General features: G+C 37.8%; 1 protein-coding gene across 1 annotated transcript; it reads right to left on the reverse strand.

The window, feature by feature from the left end:
* Window positions 1-604: 604 nt before the first annotated feature.
* LOC107767937 (ethylene-responsive transcription factor 1A-like) lies at window positions 605-1,545 on the reverse strand. Its single transcript, XM_016587043.2, has one exon. It carries the CDS (start codon window positions 1,438-1,440, stop codon window positions 703-705), a length of 738 nt encoding a protein of 245 aa, XP_016442529.1. The 5' UTR covers window positions 1,441-1,545; the 3' UTR covers window positions 605-702.
* Between the last annotated feature and the right edge of the window lie 15,350 nt (window positions 1,546-16,895).

Raw genomic sequence — 16,895 nt, forward strand, 5'->3', positions numbered from 1 at the left:
ACCTCATACAACATAGTCGGCCTAACTACTATTGAGCTTTAATTATAAAATTTTATAACAAGATATTTAAATTGATAAAATACTTAGCTAAAGATAAAATATATCTTATATAATATAATAAAGAAGTTATATGCATAGAGGAGAAATAGAAATTATCAAGAGTAAAATAGACAATGCATATGATAGGAGGAGTGAGAGTCTATTTTTAATGTTGGAGGAGGAGTTTGATTATTAAGGTAAAGTTGGAGATCAAAATGATTTTCACCCATTTAAATTAAATTATCAGTTTATTAAATAATAAAAAAAGACTAGTCGCAATGCGTAAGTTTGACTATTTTTCTTTTCTCAATATCACAATATTGCTTTTTGGAGTAAGTTTTATAAGAGTGAGTTGCTTTAGTGGTGAGCACCCTTCACTTCCAACCAAGAGGTTGTGAGTTCGAGTCACCCCAAGAGCAAGGTGAACAGTTCTTGGAGGGAGGAAGCCGAGAGTCTATCGGAAACAGCAACTCTATCCTAGGGTAGGGGTAAGTTGTTGTTGTTGTTGTAATACGATCGTTAATGCCCATGGATGATTCATTCAATTTAAACCACAGTCAAAAAATTAAAGAAATAAGAAATTCATTACTTCACCAACGTAAAAAACAAATTCCCTCGACTAATTCTATTTTTCTTAATCACTACACAGAACCCAGTTGGGACCTATAACACCACTAGCTCCGTCCCTTGAGATACCTTCTTCCTCCTCTTCGGCGGCGAGGCCGATGACGTCGACGACGAAGAAGAATACTCCGGCGACATTGATGACCTCTTCGAAGCAACTCTAATGGGTTCAGGTTCACCAGAATTAACCCTCAATGGGAAATTAAGCAATGCACGTGACCCCCGCATGCGAAACGCCGCCTTATCATAAGCCAACGCTGCGTCCTCCGCCGTCTCATACGTGCCCAGCCACACCCTTGCTCCATTCTTCGCCGGATCCCTAATTTCCGCTGCAAACTTCCCCCACGGCCTCACTCTCACTCCCCTATAATGCTTTCCCTTTGGCGGTGGCGGTGTTGTCACCGCAGGTGATTCCATTTTCACCTCCGCCGCCGTCTCCGGCGGCGCCACAAATTCCGGTAAATTCCATATTTCAGGTGACTGAATTGAAATTTCAGGTTCCAATTTGACATTGGGGATTGTAAAATCAGAAGGTGGCTGAAATCCATAGCCAACGCCTTCATTAAGGATATCATAAAGAAACGTATCTGCTGCATCAAATTCATGGGACAAGCAATTAGGAAACATGTTGGACTCAATGCTATTGCTTCTGCTCAAATCTGAGGTTGTTGAATTGTCGGAGCTTGTTAATGGAGCTTCCCAGTCTTCAAGTAAGTGAAGCCTAATTGATTCAAGAATTGCAAAATGACTTTCTAATTCACAATTCCCATACATCATGAAAAAATCTTTAATTTGGTAATGAATTTATTTTCTTTTGTTGAGAGTGAATTACAGAGAAAACAGAGGAAGTTGTGACTTGTGAGATTTATTGAGGAAAGGAATGGAGGTATATTTATATGAGAAATGGTACATGCACGGGTGGAAGATGAACATGATTGTAATGATTAAAGTATTGTTTGTTGAAAATATTGTTAGATTTTGCTGATGGGATTTTGAGCTTCCTTGAACCTTCTAAACGGAGAAAAATTCTAACCTTTTTTTAGAGGAGAGAAGCTTTCAATCACGTGGTGTAATTGGAAATTGGAAATTTTGAACACTGGATAAAATTATAGGTTATTGACGTCTAAGTTGATTAATTGAATTGTCGTTTTCTGTTACTGAGCCGCTTTTTGCCGCAGTTAGCTGTTGCAGTAGACATGTGGACCAAGACTTACCCCCAGACCCTTGATTGCTGACCTTCTCCAAATTAGGTGCGAATGCAAAATGCCTTTTACAGCGAGCGGATTATCCTTTTTTTAGTATATTTTTTTTTCTGTTTTAATTTATGTGAACCTATTTGATTGAGTATGAAATTAAAAAAAATATAAAATACTTTTGAATTTATGGTATAAAATGAAGCACACATATTTTGTGTGATTATAAATCTTTACATAAAGGTAAATTATTTCTAAATAAGGAAATATGTCATTCTTTTTGGCATACACTAAAAAGAAAATATATTCACATAAATTGAAACGGGGAGAGTATATGTTTTATTTAGGAGTTCTCCGTCAAATCTTGGACAAATTGCAAGAATTATTTAGTATTTTGTCGTCACACTCGTTTGATTTATCAGCAGATTAAGTAAGATATTTGTCTTGCACAAGAAAAGTGAAACACGAAAAGTAGGTAAAATTTTACTTTTTTGTACACCATTGAAAGTAAATAGGAAGTTACACTTATAAGTTCCAAGTAATAAAAACTTGCTTTGTAATATTCTCCACTTCATTCCATGTCAAGAAAGCCAAAATATTGGACAAGAAAAAATGCAATATCTTCTTGGACCCTCCATAGTTAATTGATTTTAGACAAATGCATTCTTTATTGGGCATTATTTTCTTAGATAAAACACAGGAATGTCCACTTGCTAGTTGCTTTTATATAAGGTTGCTATTTAAGTACTACTAGTAGTATACTTTTGCCTAATTTGTCTCTTTTTGTCTATGTGTCCCACATTATAATTTATTTTATTACTAGGGAATCAGTTGCTATCTTTTGGATGTGCTCTGGGTAAATTCCGCTCCCGCTATCTTTCGCAAATAAGAGAGGAGAAGTAAATTGCACTAGACAAGTTCGGTGCAACGAACTCTGACCGAAAAAACTGCTGGTAAGAAAAAACGATCTCAAGGTCTTCTCCTGCTCAACCAACTCGGCAACCCTTGCTGGTTGTCCCACATTTGATTTTTCTTATAAATTTTCAAATCTCTATCAGAATTTGTCTTTAACTGTTTAATTCTATGTCAACATCAACGATGGCTAGGGTTCTAAATTCTCCTGTCAGAAAGCAATTGTATGCTTATTGGTTAGGTTCTGAATATTTTAGGCTAAGGTAATTATTATCGGGAATTATGGTCCATAATGTTGGGATAAGAGTTATAAAAAGATCATGCTATGCACTAATCGGAAGATATACTGTAGAACAAACTGAGTAAACTTATCCAAAATCTTGTACATTCTTAATACTTTGCATGTTATATTAACCTGGGCGTGAACATGTAAAACCAAGACACTTGAGACTCGGATAAAATGAATTGAAAAACAATTTTTGTAAGAACATGAAACTTTTCTTTTTGGAACAATATATGGATATTTTATTTTCCATTTTTCGAATCAAAGATACTTTTTGTCCTTCTAGGAACATGTATACGCATTATCGAGCCGACGAGTCGTGACAGAGAGCTGATGAATGTTCAATTTTTATTTCTATTGATTGATCCGAATGTTAAAATATAAAATTGCTACTATTTATATTTTGTCGTTTACAGGATGAGCACTAAACATAAATAACAATATTTCGTATCTGCTTTCGACTTTGACGTAAGCTGCCAAATCTGCAAGTTTTGGGAAACAGATGAATCTTAACTTAAAATAAACCAAAGAGCCCTCTATATAATCAACAAATTAATATCAACTAGACCTCCAGAGTCGGGTTGATCTAGTGGTTAACACCTTCCACTTCAAACCAAGAAGTTGTGAGTTTGAGTCACCTCAAGAGCAAAGTGGGGGATTTCTTGGAGGAAGGGAACCGAAGGTCTATCGGAAACAGTCTCTCTACCTCAGAGTAGGGGTAAAGTCTGCGTACACACTACCCTCCTCAGACACCACTAGTGAGATTATACTGAGTTGTTATTGTTGTATTGTTATAGACCTCCAGAGTCTAAAGACGCATATGTAAAGGTAAAAATTTACTCAAACTCCGATATTTATTGACATTTACAAAACAATGTTAAAACGATGGAGGTACTATAGCGATGCATGGTGGTACTATTCCTTTAGACAAGTTGTTACTATCATTTTCTATATTGAATTGTTGATTAAGAATAGAAACTGTACCATGTTTTCTCTATTTCTAAAATTTGACCTGCTTCATTTCTTAATTAAAAAGAGAGGGAATCTTTTTGTTATATAATCATAACTACATTACATATTATATCATCTATACATCTCATTTAGACATCATTGTGTTTTTGTTATTCCCGCCAATATTGTTGTATTTGTAAATAATAATTCTGAAAAATAAAAGTTATCGTAATGAAACAATAATAAATTCGAGCCCACTGAATTCACAGTGTTTCCTTAAGGAATTTAATCCCCTCCTAGTACCCAAGGTAATGGATTATTTCCTCCCAGGATAGAACGAATAACACACTGGTGTAGCGGTACTTCAAACCCCAATGTTTCAGCGAACACAAAGTTCGGTAGCAAATCACACTTACAGTTGCTTTGTTTGAAGTTAAAAACAATGCAGAACGAAGGAGTATAAACTCAGAAAATCGTATGGAAATGCTGAGAGGAAGGAGTGCACTGTATAGCCAATTTGTTGAGCGAATTGTGTGTTGTGTGTTGAGTGTCTTTCTTCAACATCTGCTGCACATATATATAGCAGCAAAATGTTGAAGAAGACCAAACGTCCACCCTCCATGGTGGAGCAAGCATTACATGTTTGTGGAGCAAGCACATTCATGTTTGTGGAGCAAGCACATTCATGGTGGGAAGAGCATTAGGCGGCTGCCAAATGGTCAATACACGGATTGGAAAATATCCGTTATAAATGCGGATAATCTTACGTTAATATTTACTATTAACAAATAAATTTGGTCCAAAAAATCCGAATCCGAAGCCAAAGCCGAGCGACGACGACGACGACGGCGCGAGGCTTGCTTTCTTCTTAACTCTTTAAGAGCTACAAGAAGAGCAATTATATATATACCCACCAAAAATGTCTTCCTCTTCCAATATGGGACAATGTCTCATTGTCAAGAGGGGAAAACTTAAAATTTTACTCAAAATTTCATTTTTTCTCCATTTCCCATTCACCCTCATTTTAAGAATATTTTATCTTAAAAACAAAACCTCAACAGTTTTCTCTTCGAGCAAGTAGAGAGCATTAAAAACGATTAGGAAAAATGAAATCGAAAAATCGCACCAACCCGATAATCTGAGTCAAACCGAGAAAAAAACCTCGACTATGATTTGGTTTGGTGTTGGAAAAAATAAACCCGAGCATATTTGGTTTGGTTTTAACTTAAAAAAAGTCAAACCGAAAATAAACCAACCCGACATTATATGTATAGAAGTTTTAAATATATTTAATACATAAAAATATTTATGGTAGTGTAGTTTATAAATATTTCTTAAATTTTTTAATAGTTTTATCTTTTAACGTATTATTTCAAACTTGAACTTATAATTTTTGGATGCTCCAATAAGTTTTATGGTCCATAAATGTTAGTAACTCAAATAAATCCTAAACCAAAATCAAATCAATACTAATACTAATAAAAATATTCAATTCAATTGCACTATGAATGAAAATAGTGTTGGATATATTTTTTTTAGTTTTTTCATGATTTAGATAAAATGTATAACTTAATTTTTTTTTTAGTCGTTAGTCATGTAAATAGTACTTATTAGTCATAATTTTAGATTATGTTTATTTTCATTATGGCTTATTAATAATATTTATTTTATGCGATTTTAGTATCTTTATTGTTGAATATTTTAGTACAATGTCATGACTCATCTCATGTTTATGTTATTTTATTGAAAAACACCTTATATAGTTCAGTCTTACTAGGATTAAAAAAAATATTTGGAGCACAAATTTTACGTTTTGTGCTATGAAGACTTTATGAAAGAAAACTGAAAAAACCCGAAAAATTCGTGAAAAATCGAGATTAAAAAACCCGACTTTTATTGGTTTGTTATTTAAGATTTAATAACCTAATACAATTGGTTTAGTTTGATAATTAGAAATCCGAACCAACCCGACCCATGTATACCCCTAAAAACCATAACACCTTTGTTAAAAAAAGTTGACCTATTTTGAATTGTAGTGCCTATCCTTTTTTTTATTTATTGTGTGCGTAGAGAATTTGTTTTTAATACATAGAATATAGTTGCGGAAATAATACTCCGTAAAGCTTTTACTTGGTCACAGAACAACCGTCTGATATGAATGAAGATTGGCACATTTAACCATGCAGACCAAATTGTGTTTGGTCTATGACTTTGACTCCAATTTCTGTCACTTAAATTTAAATTAAAAGAAAACCCTAAGATGGAAAGAAAAAAGGGGAGACATTCTTTACTTGCCAGAAAATGCTAAAACGTGCAGTTGGCCGCAATGTTTGAGGCAAATTAAACTTTGAACTTTTTATGTTTTATTTTTATGTATACGAAAATGTATTTATATTTATGAAAGAGGAACTTGTGAGTCTTTGACATCCTCGGTGTTGGTATTTAAAATAGAATTTAAATTTTATACATCAACAATGTAAAAAATATATAAAAGAGAATTACTGTTTAAAATAAGTGGAGCTAGTAACTAGAAAAATAAAGCGCACAACATGTCACTAATGTAGTAGTATAAAAATTAAATCCTAAAAAATAAATAGCTCAGTCAGTTAGATGAATTATTTATAGGCGTCGATCTGGATCAATTTCATTACAACAGAAAGCAATTTGCCTTTTAAGTCAAAATTAGAAGTTTTAATACTAGAAGTTCTCAAAATCTTATAATTTTTCCCCATTATACATATATTCTCCAACCAGACTTATAAAACAATTCTGCGGAAACATGGGGTCTGATATAAAGAAAACATTTGGTGAAAATCGGACAATAATTGCACTTCTAGAATAGAACATAACAGCTAATTTGAAATTGAATTATCATCCAACGCTAGTTTTTAAAGAATAAGATTTAAATGTTTACAGTATTTTACGCTTCTTATAATATGAGTTTCTTTTTCTTTGTGAAGTAAATGTCCAGATTACTTGTACCCCTAGGCCCAATTTAGTACAATAATTTTTCCATATCAATTAGGAATTTTAAGAGATTCATAAATCTAAACGTGATAAAAGGGAAGCTGCAGGTAATTTTCTTAGCTTTGTTTTGTACGGACAAGTTGCCTGAGATATTATAATCTGAAGAAGAAAAATAGAACAAAAGGCTATTAAAAACTAAAGGATTGCACTTTTTATATAAATTAATTCCAAGTGGGCAACCAAGTTGGGTTTAATAAATGAAGCAGCATCTTCTTGGTTCTTTCGAGTGTATGCTATTATTGATCAGGAACTCTTGCAATTAAAGTTGATTAATCTTAATTTAGTCAACACACAAATAAGAAAAACTTTGTTAGATTCTGTTATCACTTACTTCCTTTAAGTAATTTGTATTGGATTTGTTTTATCCGTAAAACTGTACAGTTGAATTTGTTCGTGGTTTCTAGACAAGTGAATTAATTTGATCCAAAAGATAATGAGATAACTGATGAAATATAAAGTATTTAGCCTTAAAATCTAGATGGAACGGCAGAGCTAATGAGTCCAGGAACATGGTTTTCGGGCACAACAATGATAAGATCAAAAGCGAGAGAATAAAATTGTATTAAAATGATGTATAGAATGTAGTGTAAGTTAGCCAGAAAATTCGTATCCTTACAATGATAACAGAACTCACTATTTATAGCTATGTATAGGAAAGGAGGTCATATGATCATGCCCTTCTTTAATGTCAATTTGAGGGCCATTGATGAAGATGTAACGTTAGACATTGATGATAAATTCCTTGTAACGGGCCATCATCCTTAATGCTGCAAAATATTCTGTATTAAATGTTACCGGGCGCAAAGCATTTAATACTCTTTTTATAATCGTTATTCCTTCCGGTGACAAGCGGAATAGCTACGTTCGGTGGTCATCTCCATCTTCTGTTCCACGTATCCTTCCTTTAAGCGGCCACGTGTTATGTCGTATTTTTTCCTATACAGATAGTCCCCCTGCTTTCCGGTGACATAATTTTGTGTTACTAAGAAGTTGGTAGAAACACTCTTTTGGGCGGGAATTACTATAATTCCTTTTGAAGGTCACTGGTGGTTGATTAGACGCCTGTCTCTCCGCATTTAGTGCCCCGGATACGGGTTTTTCCATGATTTAGCACGCCTTTTGCCGATTATCGAGGTAATCTTAGCCAAGCATTTAGCCACCAAAACTTTTACTTATACGTATCAACTTCCCCCTTGCATTCCAACTTCTTTCATCTCATTTCGCCTACTGAGTCTTCATCTTCTTCAAACAAAAACCCTTTCTTTTTTTTGTTGGCTTCCTCCTCAAAACGTACTAGTTCTTCGAAAGGCAAAAACAAAATCGACGACTTTGTCGCTCCAACCGTAGACTCCATCATACCAAAAAGACTCAATACCGTAAAGGATTTTGAGGAGAAATTCCCTTATGCTAACCATCGTACATGGGCTGTTAGCAGGAACCCTTCTTCCATTCGTCCTTCCAGTATTCCCGTTGTGAAGAAAGATTGTCGTTGCCCTGAATCGGATATCATCGCTCCCGATCTATTGGAGCGAGTTGACCCTCCCCAAGGAAGGTTTTACATACTTTTACACGTATCCCTTTATTTTGGGCGCATTTTCTTTGAGTGGAGAGCCTGATTCCGTGATTGCAGAAATTTGCCTTCGCTACCAAGTGCTCTTGGCACATGTAAGCCCTTCAGTATGGAGAACGGTTGCCTGCCTTCGACGCCTGTGTCACGAAACTGGGGAAGAACTATCATTAGCTCATATGATGAACCTTTACTCCCCCAAGATTTTTCGGGGAGGTATGATAAACCTCTTCAAACGTGGCCACTGTGATGACCCAAAATATTATTTTTAAATTTAATAATTAATTCTGTATTCTAAAACCTCGAAAAGTACTAATTATCATTCCTCGACTTGCGTGCACGGTCCGTAAAATTTTCTGGAAAGTTTTTATGTGAAAAATGAATTAAAATGTGAATTAGAGCTTTAAAACTCAACGGAGTTGACTTTGGTCGATATTTTGAGCAAACAGACTCGGATCAGTATTTTGACAGCTCTCATATATCCGTATTGTGATTTGGGACTTGGGCGTATGTCCGTAATCAAATTTTGAGGTCCCTATCCCGAGATATAGAATTTTGATGAAAAATTAAAAGTTTAAGTTCAAATAGTGACCGGATGTCGAATTATGTGCAAACGACCCCGGAATAGAATTTTGATGATTCCAACAGCTCCGTATGTTGATTTTGGACTTAGGAGCGTGATCGAAATTTTATTTGGAAGTCCGTAGTGAAATTAGGCTTGAAATGGCAAAAATAAGAATTTAAAGTTTGAAAGTTTGACCAATGAGTTGACTTTTGATACCGGAGCCGGAATACAGTTCTGAAATTTTTTATAGCTCCGTTATGTCATTTATGACTTGCGTGTAAAATTTGAGGTCAATCGGAGTTGATTTGATAGGTTTCGACATCGAATGTAGAAGTTGGCAATTTTAAGTTTCATTAAGCTTGAATGGGAGCATAATTCGTAGTTTTAGCGTCGTTTTATGTGATTTGAGGTTTCAAATAAGTTCATATGATGTTTTAGGACTTGTTGGTATATTTGGTCGAAGTTCCGAGGGCCTCGGGTGAGTTTCGGATGGTTAACGGATCAAAAGTTGAACTTAAAATAGCTGCTGTAATTTTTTCTTTATGCTGGAAATTCTGGCCCAAAATCGAGGCCGAGGATCGAGGCTGAGGATCGAGGCCATGGATCGAGGGCTGCCTAGGCAGAATTATAAAAGAGGGCATTCGTCCCATTCGCCATTTTTAACAAATTGGAGCTTGAGCAGAGGCGATTTTTGATAGATTTTTAAGGAAAAGACATTGTGGTAAGTGATTCTAACTTAGATTTGGTCTATAAACATAAATATATCATTGTTCTCATCAGTTAATTAGTGTTTTGAGATTGAAATTTGGGAAATTTTTAGAAATCTCATAGAAACGATTTTTTGAGATTTCGGTATCGATTCAGAGTCGGATTTGAGTGAAACTGATATTGTTGGACTCGTAATTTAATGGGTTGTCGGATTTCGTAACTTTCGCCGGATTCCAAGATGTGGTCCCCACGGACGAATTTTTAATTAATTTTGGGATTTTTATTAAAAATGTAGTATTTTCTTATAAAATTGATTCCTATAATTTTTAGTGATTGTATCGAATTATTTTGGTTAGATTCGAACCAGACAGAGTTGGATAATCGTGAAAAAGGCCTTATAGTGGATTAAATTGGAGCAAGACGAGGTAAGTCTCTTGTCTAATCTTGTGAGGGAAAAATTACCTCATAGGTGATTAAAATTAAATAATTATTGCTAATTTTGGGGGGCTACGTACGCACGAGGTGACGAGAGTCCGTGTGTAGCTACTATTAATGCTAAAGTCCGGGTAGTTTAGGACTCAAAGCATGAAATACTTATGTAAATTGTATTTCTTGATTAATTAATATTGATTGATATATATAAAGCATAAAATACTTGTGTAAATTGTGAGCTAAAAATATTAAAGGATGGAAATCTCATATACTTGATTTTTTGTTTAAATTAATGAATTGTTAAGAGAAATTGTTCTTCCTCCCGAATTTATCTTATACTCCTTCCTCCTTCCGGAGGCACATAAGAAAATGTCCTCCTTTCTTGTGGAGCGGGCCGAACGTCTCGGCAGGATAGATGCATCTATGGATCGCGTCGCACGTCCCTCGGCAGTGTACACGACACTCTGGATCGGGCCGTACGTCCTCGGCAGAAATTGTGCTTAATAATAATAATAATTACACGACACATAATAATTTATTTCAGCTTGCGAAGCTAATTGATAAATTGGAAAATCCTTGAAATTTAATGAATTATTATTCTTGCTTGTTAAGGAATTAATTGTTACTCCTGTAAATGAGATTTAATTGATAAATTAAAAATTATTTGAATTGAAGGAATTTAATTAATATATTGAGAATATTTGAAGGAATTTGATTATTTTCGCTGATTAAATAAATTATTGTAAATTCTGTAAATCATGTTGATTTAAATATCCTAGTTTTATTTCAATTATTTTTATTGATCCATAGTGAGTGTCAAAGTTGGCCATCTTGCCTCTACCACTTCAAGATTAGGTTTGATACTTACTGGGTACACGTTGTTTACGTACTCATACTACACTTGCTGCACTTTTTGTGCAGTATCTGAGACATGTACTAGTTGAGGACCTATCATCACATACCCACGTCATCCCGAGGCATAGTGGTGAGCAGCCTTTCTGAGCTGTTCTGCAGCTACCAGTGTCTCTTCTTATATTTACATTCTGTCTATTTTATTTCAGACAGTATTTGGAGTTTTGTATAATCTACTAGATGCTCATGCACTTGTGACACCATGTCTTGACACACACATTGGTAGAGTTTGAGTTTTATTATATTTTCTTGGTTTTAAATTTTATCAATGTATGCTTAATTTATTAGTTGGCTTGCCTAGCTGTAGTGTTGGGCGCCTCACGACCTACAGGTGAAATTGAGTCATGACAACATGGTATCAGAGCACTAGGTTCATGTAGGTTTCACAAGTTATGAGCAGGCCTAATAGAGTCTTTCGGATCAGTATGGAGACGTCTGTACTTATCTTCGAGAGGCTATAGGGTGTTAGGAAATTACTTTTCTTCATATTCCATCATACAATTAATGTAGTACTAAATATCCTTCGCTTATTCTCTCACAAATGGTAAGAACGCGCTTTAAATGAAGTTCCAGACCAGGGAAGAGCTACTCCCCCAGTTGCTAGAGGCCGAGGGAGGGCTCCAGCTCGTGGTAGAGGGCGAGGACGTCCCAGGACTGTTCCAGTTATGCCACCAGTGGGTCCATCAGAGAATCCCATTATTGAGGAGCAGGGTGAGGTGCCTGTGGCAGAGCCAACTCCGGTGGATTTCACATATGCACCGGGATTTCAGGATGTCATGGGTCGTATGCTGCGGTTTATGGATAATATGACTCAGGCCGGTTTATTTCCGACAGACCCAGCCACATCTCAGGCGGGCGGGGGAGCACAAACCCCTATCGCGCAGGCTCATGGATAGGCATCTGCTGTATATCAGAGTTAGGGTGCACTACCCATGGGTGGAGCCAGCCAGTGGCAGCAGATACACCTGAGCCCAGGCCAACTGTAGCCGCTGATCCTTAGAAACTATTGGACATATGGACTAGACTACATCCTTCTGTCTTTGGGGGTGAGCGACATGAGGATCGCCAGGATTTCATTGATTGGTGCAAGGATAGATTGTACAACATGAGGATATTGGAGTCTCATGGGGTAGACTTTGCTACTTTTTAGCTAGAGGGCAGAGCCCGTAGATGGTGACAGTCTTATGTTCTTGGCAGACCAATAGATTCTCCTCCCATGACATGGGACAGGTTCACTCGTATCTTCCTAGACAGGTATATTCCACCCTCCCAGAGGGAAGTGTTGTGGTTTTAGTTTGAGCAGCTCCAATAGGGTCAGATGTCAGTGACTGATTATGAGGCGAGGTTTTCTGAATTATCTCGCCATGCACTTATGATACTCCTTACTGAGGCGGAGAGAGTGCGAAGGTTTGTAGCCGGTTTACATACTGGTATTCAGGCCACTATGGCTCGAGAGGTTGAGATGGGTACTTCTTATGAGCGAGTTGTGGAGATAGCCTGGAGGATTGAGGGTGTACGTCAGTGGAGCCGAGATCAGATTATGATAGATAAGCGGTTCAGGTACTCTGGAGAGTTCAGAGGTGCTCCGTCTGGGGGCAGAGATCAGTTCGTGAGGGGGCAGTCCAGCAGACCCCCATATCTAGCATCACCACCTCCTCGAGGTGCTCCAGTGCAACCTTATCTCAGTGCTATACCAGAGAGTTATTACCGCCCACCAGCTATTCAGGGTCCTCCCAGTGGGTATTTAGGTCCCCAGGGCCAGACAATTAGTCAGCAGCCCATCGCACTAAAGAGTTGTTACGAGTGCGGGGATCCCATTCACATGCGGAGGTTTTGCCTTATGCTTCGGGGTAAACTAGTTCAACAGGGTCAGCAACCTATGATTACCGGACCAGTTGCTCCACCAGTTGTCTGACCACCAAGAGGTGGAGGACAGGTGGGTAAGGGCCGTCCTAGAGGTGGAGGTCAGCCAGTTGGCGCTCCAGCTTGGTTCTATGCTTTTCCGGCTAGACCAGATACAGAGGCCTCAGATGCTGTGATTACATGTATTATTTCTGTTTGTGGCAAAGATGCCTCTGTATTATTTGATCCAGGATCTACTTATTCATATGTGTCATCTCTATTTGATCCATTCCTGGGTGTTTCTCGTGAGTCCTTGAGTACTCCTGTTTATGTGTCCACTCATGTAGGCGATTCTGTTATTGTGAACCGGATATACCGGTCCTGTATTATTACATTCTGTGGTTATGAAACTAGAGCTGATCTCCTATTGCTTGAGATGACCGATTTTGAAATTATTTTGGGCATGGACTAGTTATCTCCATATCATGCTATTCTAGATTGTCATGCCAAGACTGTTACCTTGGCTATTCCAGCATTACCTAAGCTGGTGTGGAAGGGTTCGTCTGTAAGTTCATTTAATCGAGTTATTTCTTTTATAAAGACTCAACACATGGTTAAGAAGGGTTGTTTGGCTTATCTAGCCTATGTTCGGGATACTACTGCAGAGACTCCGGCTATTGATTCAGTGCCTGTAATTCGGGAGTTCTCCAATGTATTTCCTTCAAATCTTCCAGTTATACTACCTGATCATGATATTTATTTCTGTATTGACTTGGCTCCAGATACCCAGCCTATATCTATCCCACCTTATCGCATGGCTCCGAAAGAATTGAAGGAATTAAAAGAACAACTTGAAGAGTTACTAGTCAAAGGGTTCGTCAGACCGAGTGTATCGCCTTGGGGTGCACCGGTATTATTTGTGAAAAATAAGGATGGAACAATGCGGATGTGTATTGATTATCGCCAATTGAACAAAGTCACTATTAAGAACAAGTACCCGTTGCTGCGTATTGATGATCTATTTGACCAGTTGCAGGGTGCTATGGTGTTCTCTAAGATCGACTTGAGGTCGGGGTATCATCAGTTGGAAGATTCGAGATTCGAATGTTCCGAAAAATTCTCTCCGTACTAGATATGGTCATTATGAGTTTCTGGTAATGTCCTTCGGTTTAACTAATGCCCCAACAACGTTTATGGATTTGATGAACATGGTATTCAGGCCATATATTGATTCGTTTGTCATCGTCTTCATTGATGACATCTTGATCTACTCGCGCAATAAGGAGGAACATGAGCAGCATATGAGGGTAGTGCTTCAGACATTGCAGGAACAAAAGCTATATGCTAAGTTCTCTAAATGTAAGTTTTGGCTAGAGTTTGTAGCATTTTTGGGACATATTGTATCGGGCGAAGGTATTAAGGTTGATCCCAAAAAGATTGAGGCAATTTAGAATTGGCATCGTCCCACTTCAGCGACTGAGATCAGGAGTTTTCTGGGTTTAATAGGTTATTATCGTTGGTTCGTGGAAGGTTTTTCATCTATTGCAGCACCTTTGACCAAATTAACCAAGAAAGGTGTTCAGTTTCGATGGTCCGATGATTGTGAGGCAAACTTTCAGAAGCTCAAAACAATATTGACTACAGCACCAGTGTTAGTGTTACCTTCCGATTCGGGGATGTATACAGTGTATTGCGATGTTTCACGCGTTGGTTTGGGTTGTGTATTAATGCAGGAAGGGCGAGTTATTGCATATGCTTCACGTCAGTTGAAGCCCCACGAGCAGAATTATCCGGTACATGATTTGGAGTTAGCTGCGATTGTTCACGCCCTTAAGATTTGGAGGCATTATCTTTATGGGGTGTTCTGTGAAGTTTATACTGATCATCACAGTTTGCAGCATTTGTTCAAGCAGAGGGACCTAAATTTGAGGCAGCGCAGATGGATGGAATTACTAAAAGATTATGATATTACTATACTATATCATCTGGGCAAAGCAAATGTGGTTGTAGATGCCTTGAGCAGAAAGGCGGAGAGTATGGGTAGTTTGCCTTTCATTTCAGCAGAGGAAAGGCCGTTAGCCTCGGATATTCAGTCCTTGGCTAACAGACTTGTGAGGCTGGATATTTCATAGCCCAACCGAGTTCTTGCATGTGTTGTGGCCCAATCTTCACTATTTGAATAGATCAAGGCTTACCAGCATGATGACCCACACTTGATGGTTCTTTGTGAAACGGTACTACGAGGTGGTGCCAAGGAAGTTACTATTGGTAAGAATGGTGTTCTGCGACTCCAGGGTTGTCTATGTGTTCCTAATATGGATGGATTGAGGAAAAAGATCTTGGAGGAGGCACACAGTTCTCGATATTCTATTCATCGAGGTGCTACTAATATGTATCGTGACTTGAGGCAGCATTATTGATGGCGACGAATGAAAAAGGACATAGTTGAGTATTTATCTAGGTGTCTAAATTGCCAGCAAGTTAAATATGAGCACCAGAGGCCAGGTGGCCTACTTCAGCAGATGACTATACCAGAGTGGAAATAGGAACGAATTACTATGGACTTTGTAGTTGGGTTGCCGCGGACCTTGAGGAAGTTTGATACAGTTTGGGTGATTGTTGACAGGTTGACCAAGTCGGCACATTTTATTCCTATTGTGACTACGTATACTTGAGAGAGGTTGGCCAATATTTATATTCAGGAGATAGTTCGGTTGCACGGTGTGCCAATTTCCATCATATCAGATAGAGGCCCTCAGTTTACTTCACATATCTGGAGAGTAGTATAGAGTGAGTTGGGGACCTGTGTTGAGCTCAACACAGCCTTTCATCCGCAGGCCGACGGGCAGTCAGAGCGGACAGTTTAGATTTTGGAGGATATGCTCAGGGCATGTGTGATTGACTTTGGAGGTCAGTGGGATCGTTTCCTGTCTTTGGCCGAGTTTGCTTATAATAACAGTTACCAATCCAGCATCGAGATGGCCCATTTGAGGCTTTATATGGCCGTCGATGCCATTCACCTATAGGATGGTTTGAGCCCGGTGAGGCTAAGTTATATGGTACTGATTTGGTAAGGGATGCCTTGGAAAAGGTAAAGTTGATTCAGGAGCAACTTCGTACAGCACAGTCCAGACAAAAGAGTTATGCGGATCAGAGAGCGCGTGATATATCATTTATGGTGGGTGAAAAAGTTCTCTTGAAGGTTTCGCCGATGAAGGGAACCATGAGATTCGGGAAGAAGGGCAAGTTGAGCCCAAGATTTATATGCCCATTTGAGGTGTTGAGATGAGTTGGGGAGGTTGCTTATGAGCTTGCATTGCCTCCCAGCCTATCGGGAGTTCATCCGGTTTTCCACGTATCTATGCTCCGGAAGTATCATGCCGACCTATCACATGTGTTAGACTTCAGCACAGTTCAACTAGATAATAGCTTGGGTTATGAAGAGGAGCTAGTTGCCATTATTGATAAACAGGTTCGTCAATTGAGATCCAAGAGGATTTCTGCAGTTAAAGTCCAGTGGAGGGGCCAACCAGTCGAGGAAGCGACTTGGGAGGCCGAGGAAAACATGCGAAGCAGATATCCATACTTATTCAGCACTTCAGGTATAATTCTAAACCCGTTCGAGGACGAACGTTTGTTTTAGAGGTGGAGAATGTGATGACCCAAAATATCATTTTTAAATTTAATAATTAATTCTATGTTCTAAGACCTCGAAAAGCACTAATTATTATTCCTCGACTTGTGTGCGCACTCCGTAAAATTTTCTGAAAAGGTTTTGTGTAAAAAATGGATTAAAATGTGAATTAGAGCTTTAAAACTCAACAGAGTTGACTTTGGTCA

This window comes from Nicotiana tabacum, chromosome 23 (genome assembly GCF_000715075.1).
Source record: "Nicotiana tabacum cultivar K326 chromosome 23, ASM71507v2, whole genome shotgun sequence".
Lineage (NCBI taxonomy): Eukaryota > Viridiplantae > Streptophyta > Magnoliopsida > Solanales > Solanaceae > Nicotiana > Nicotiana tabacum.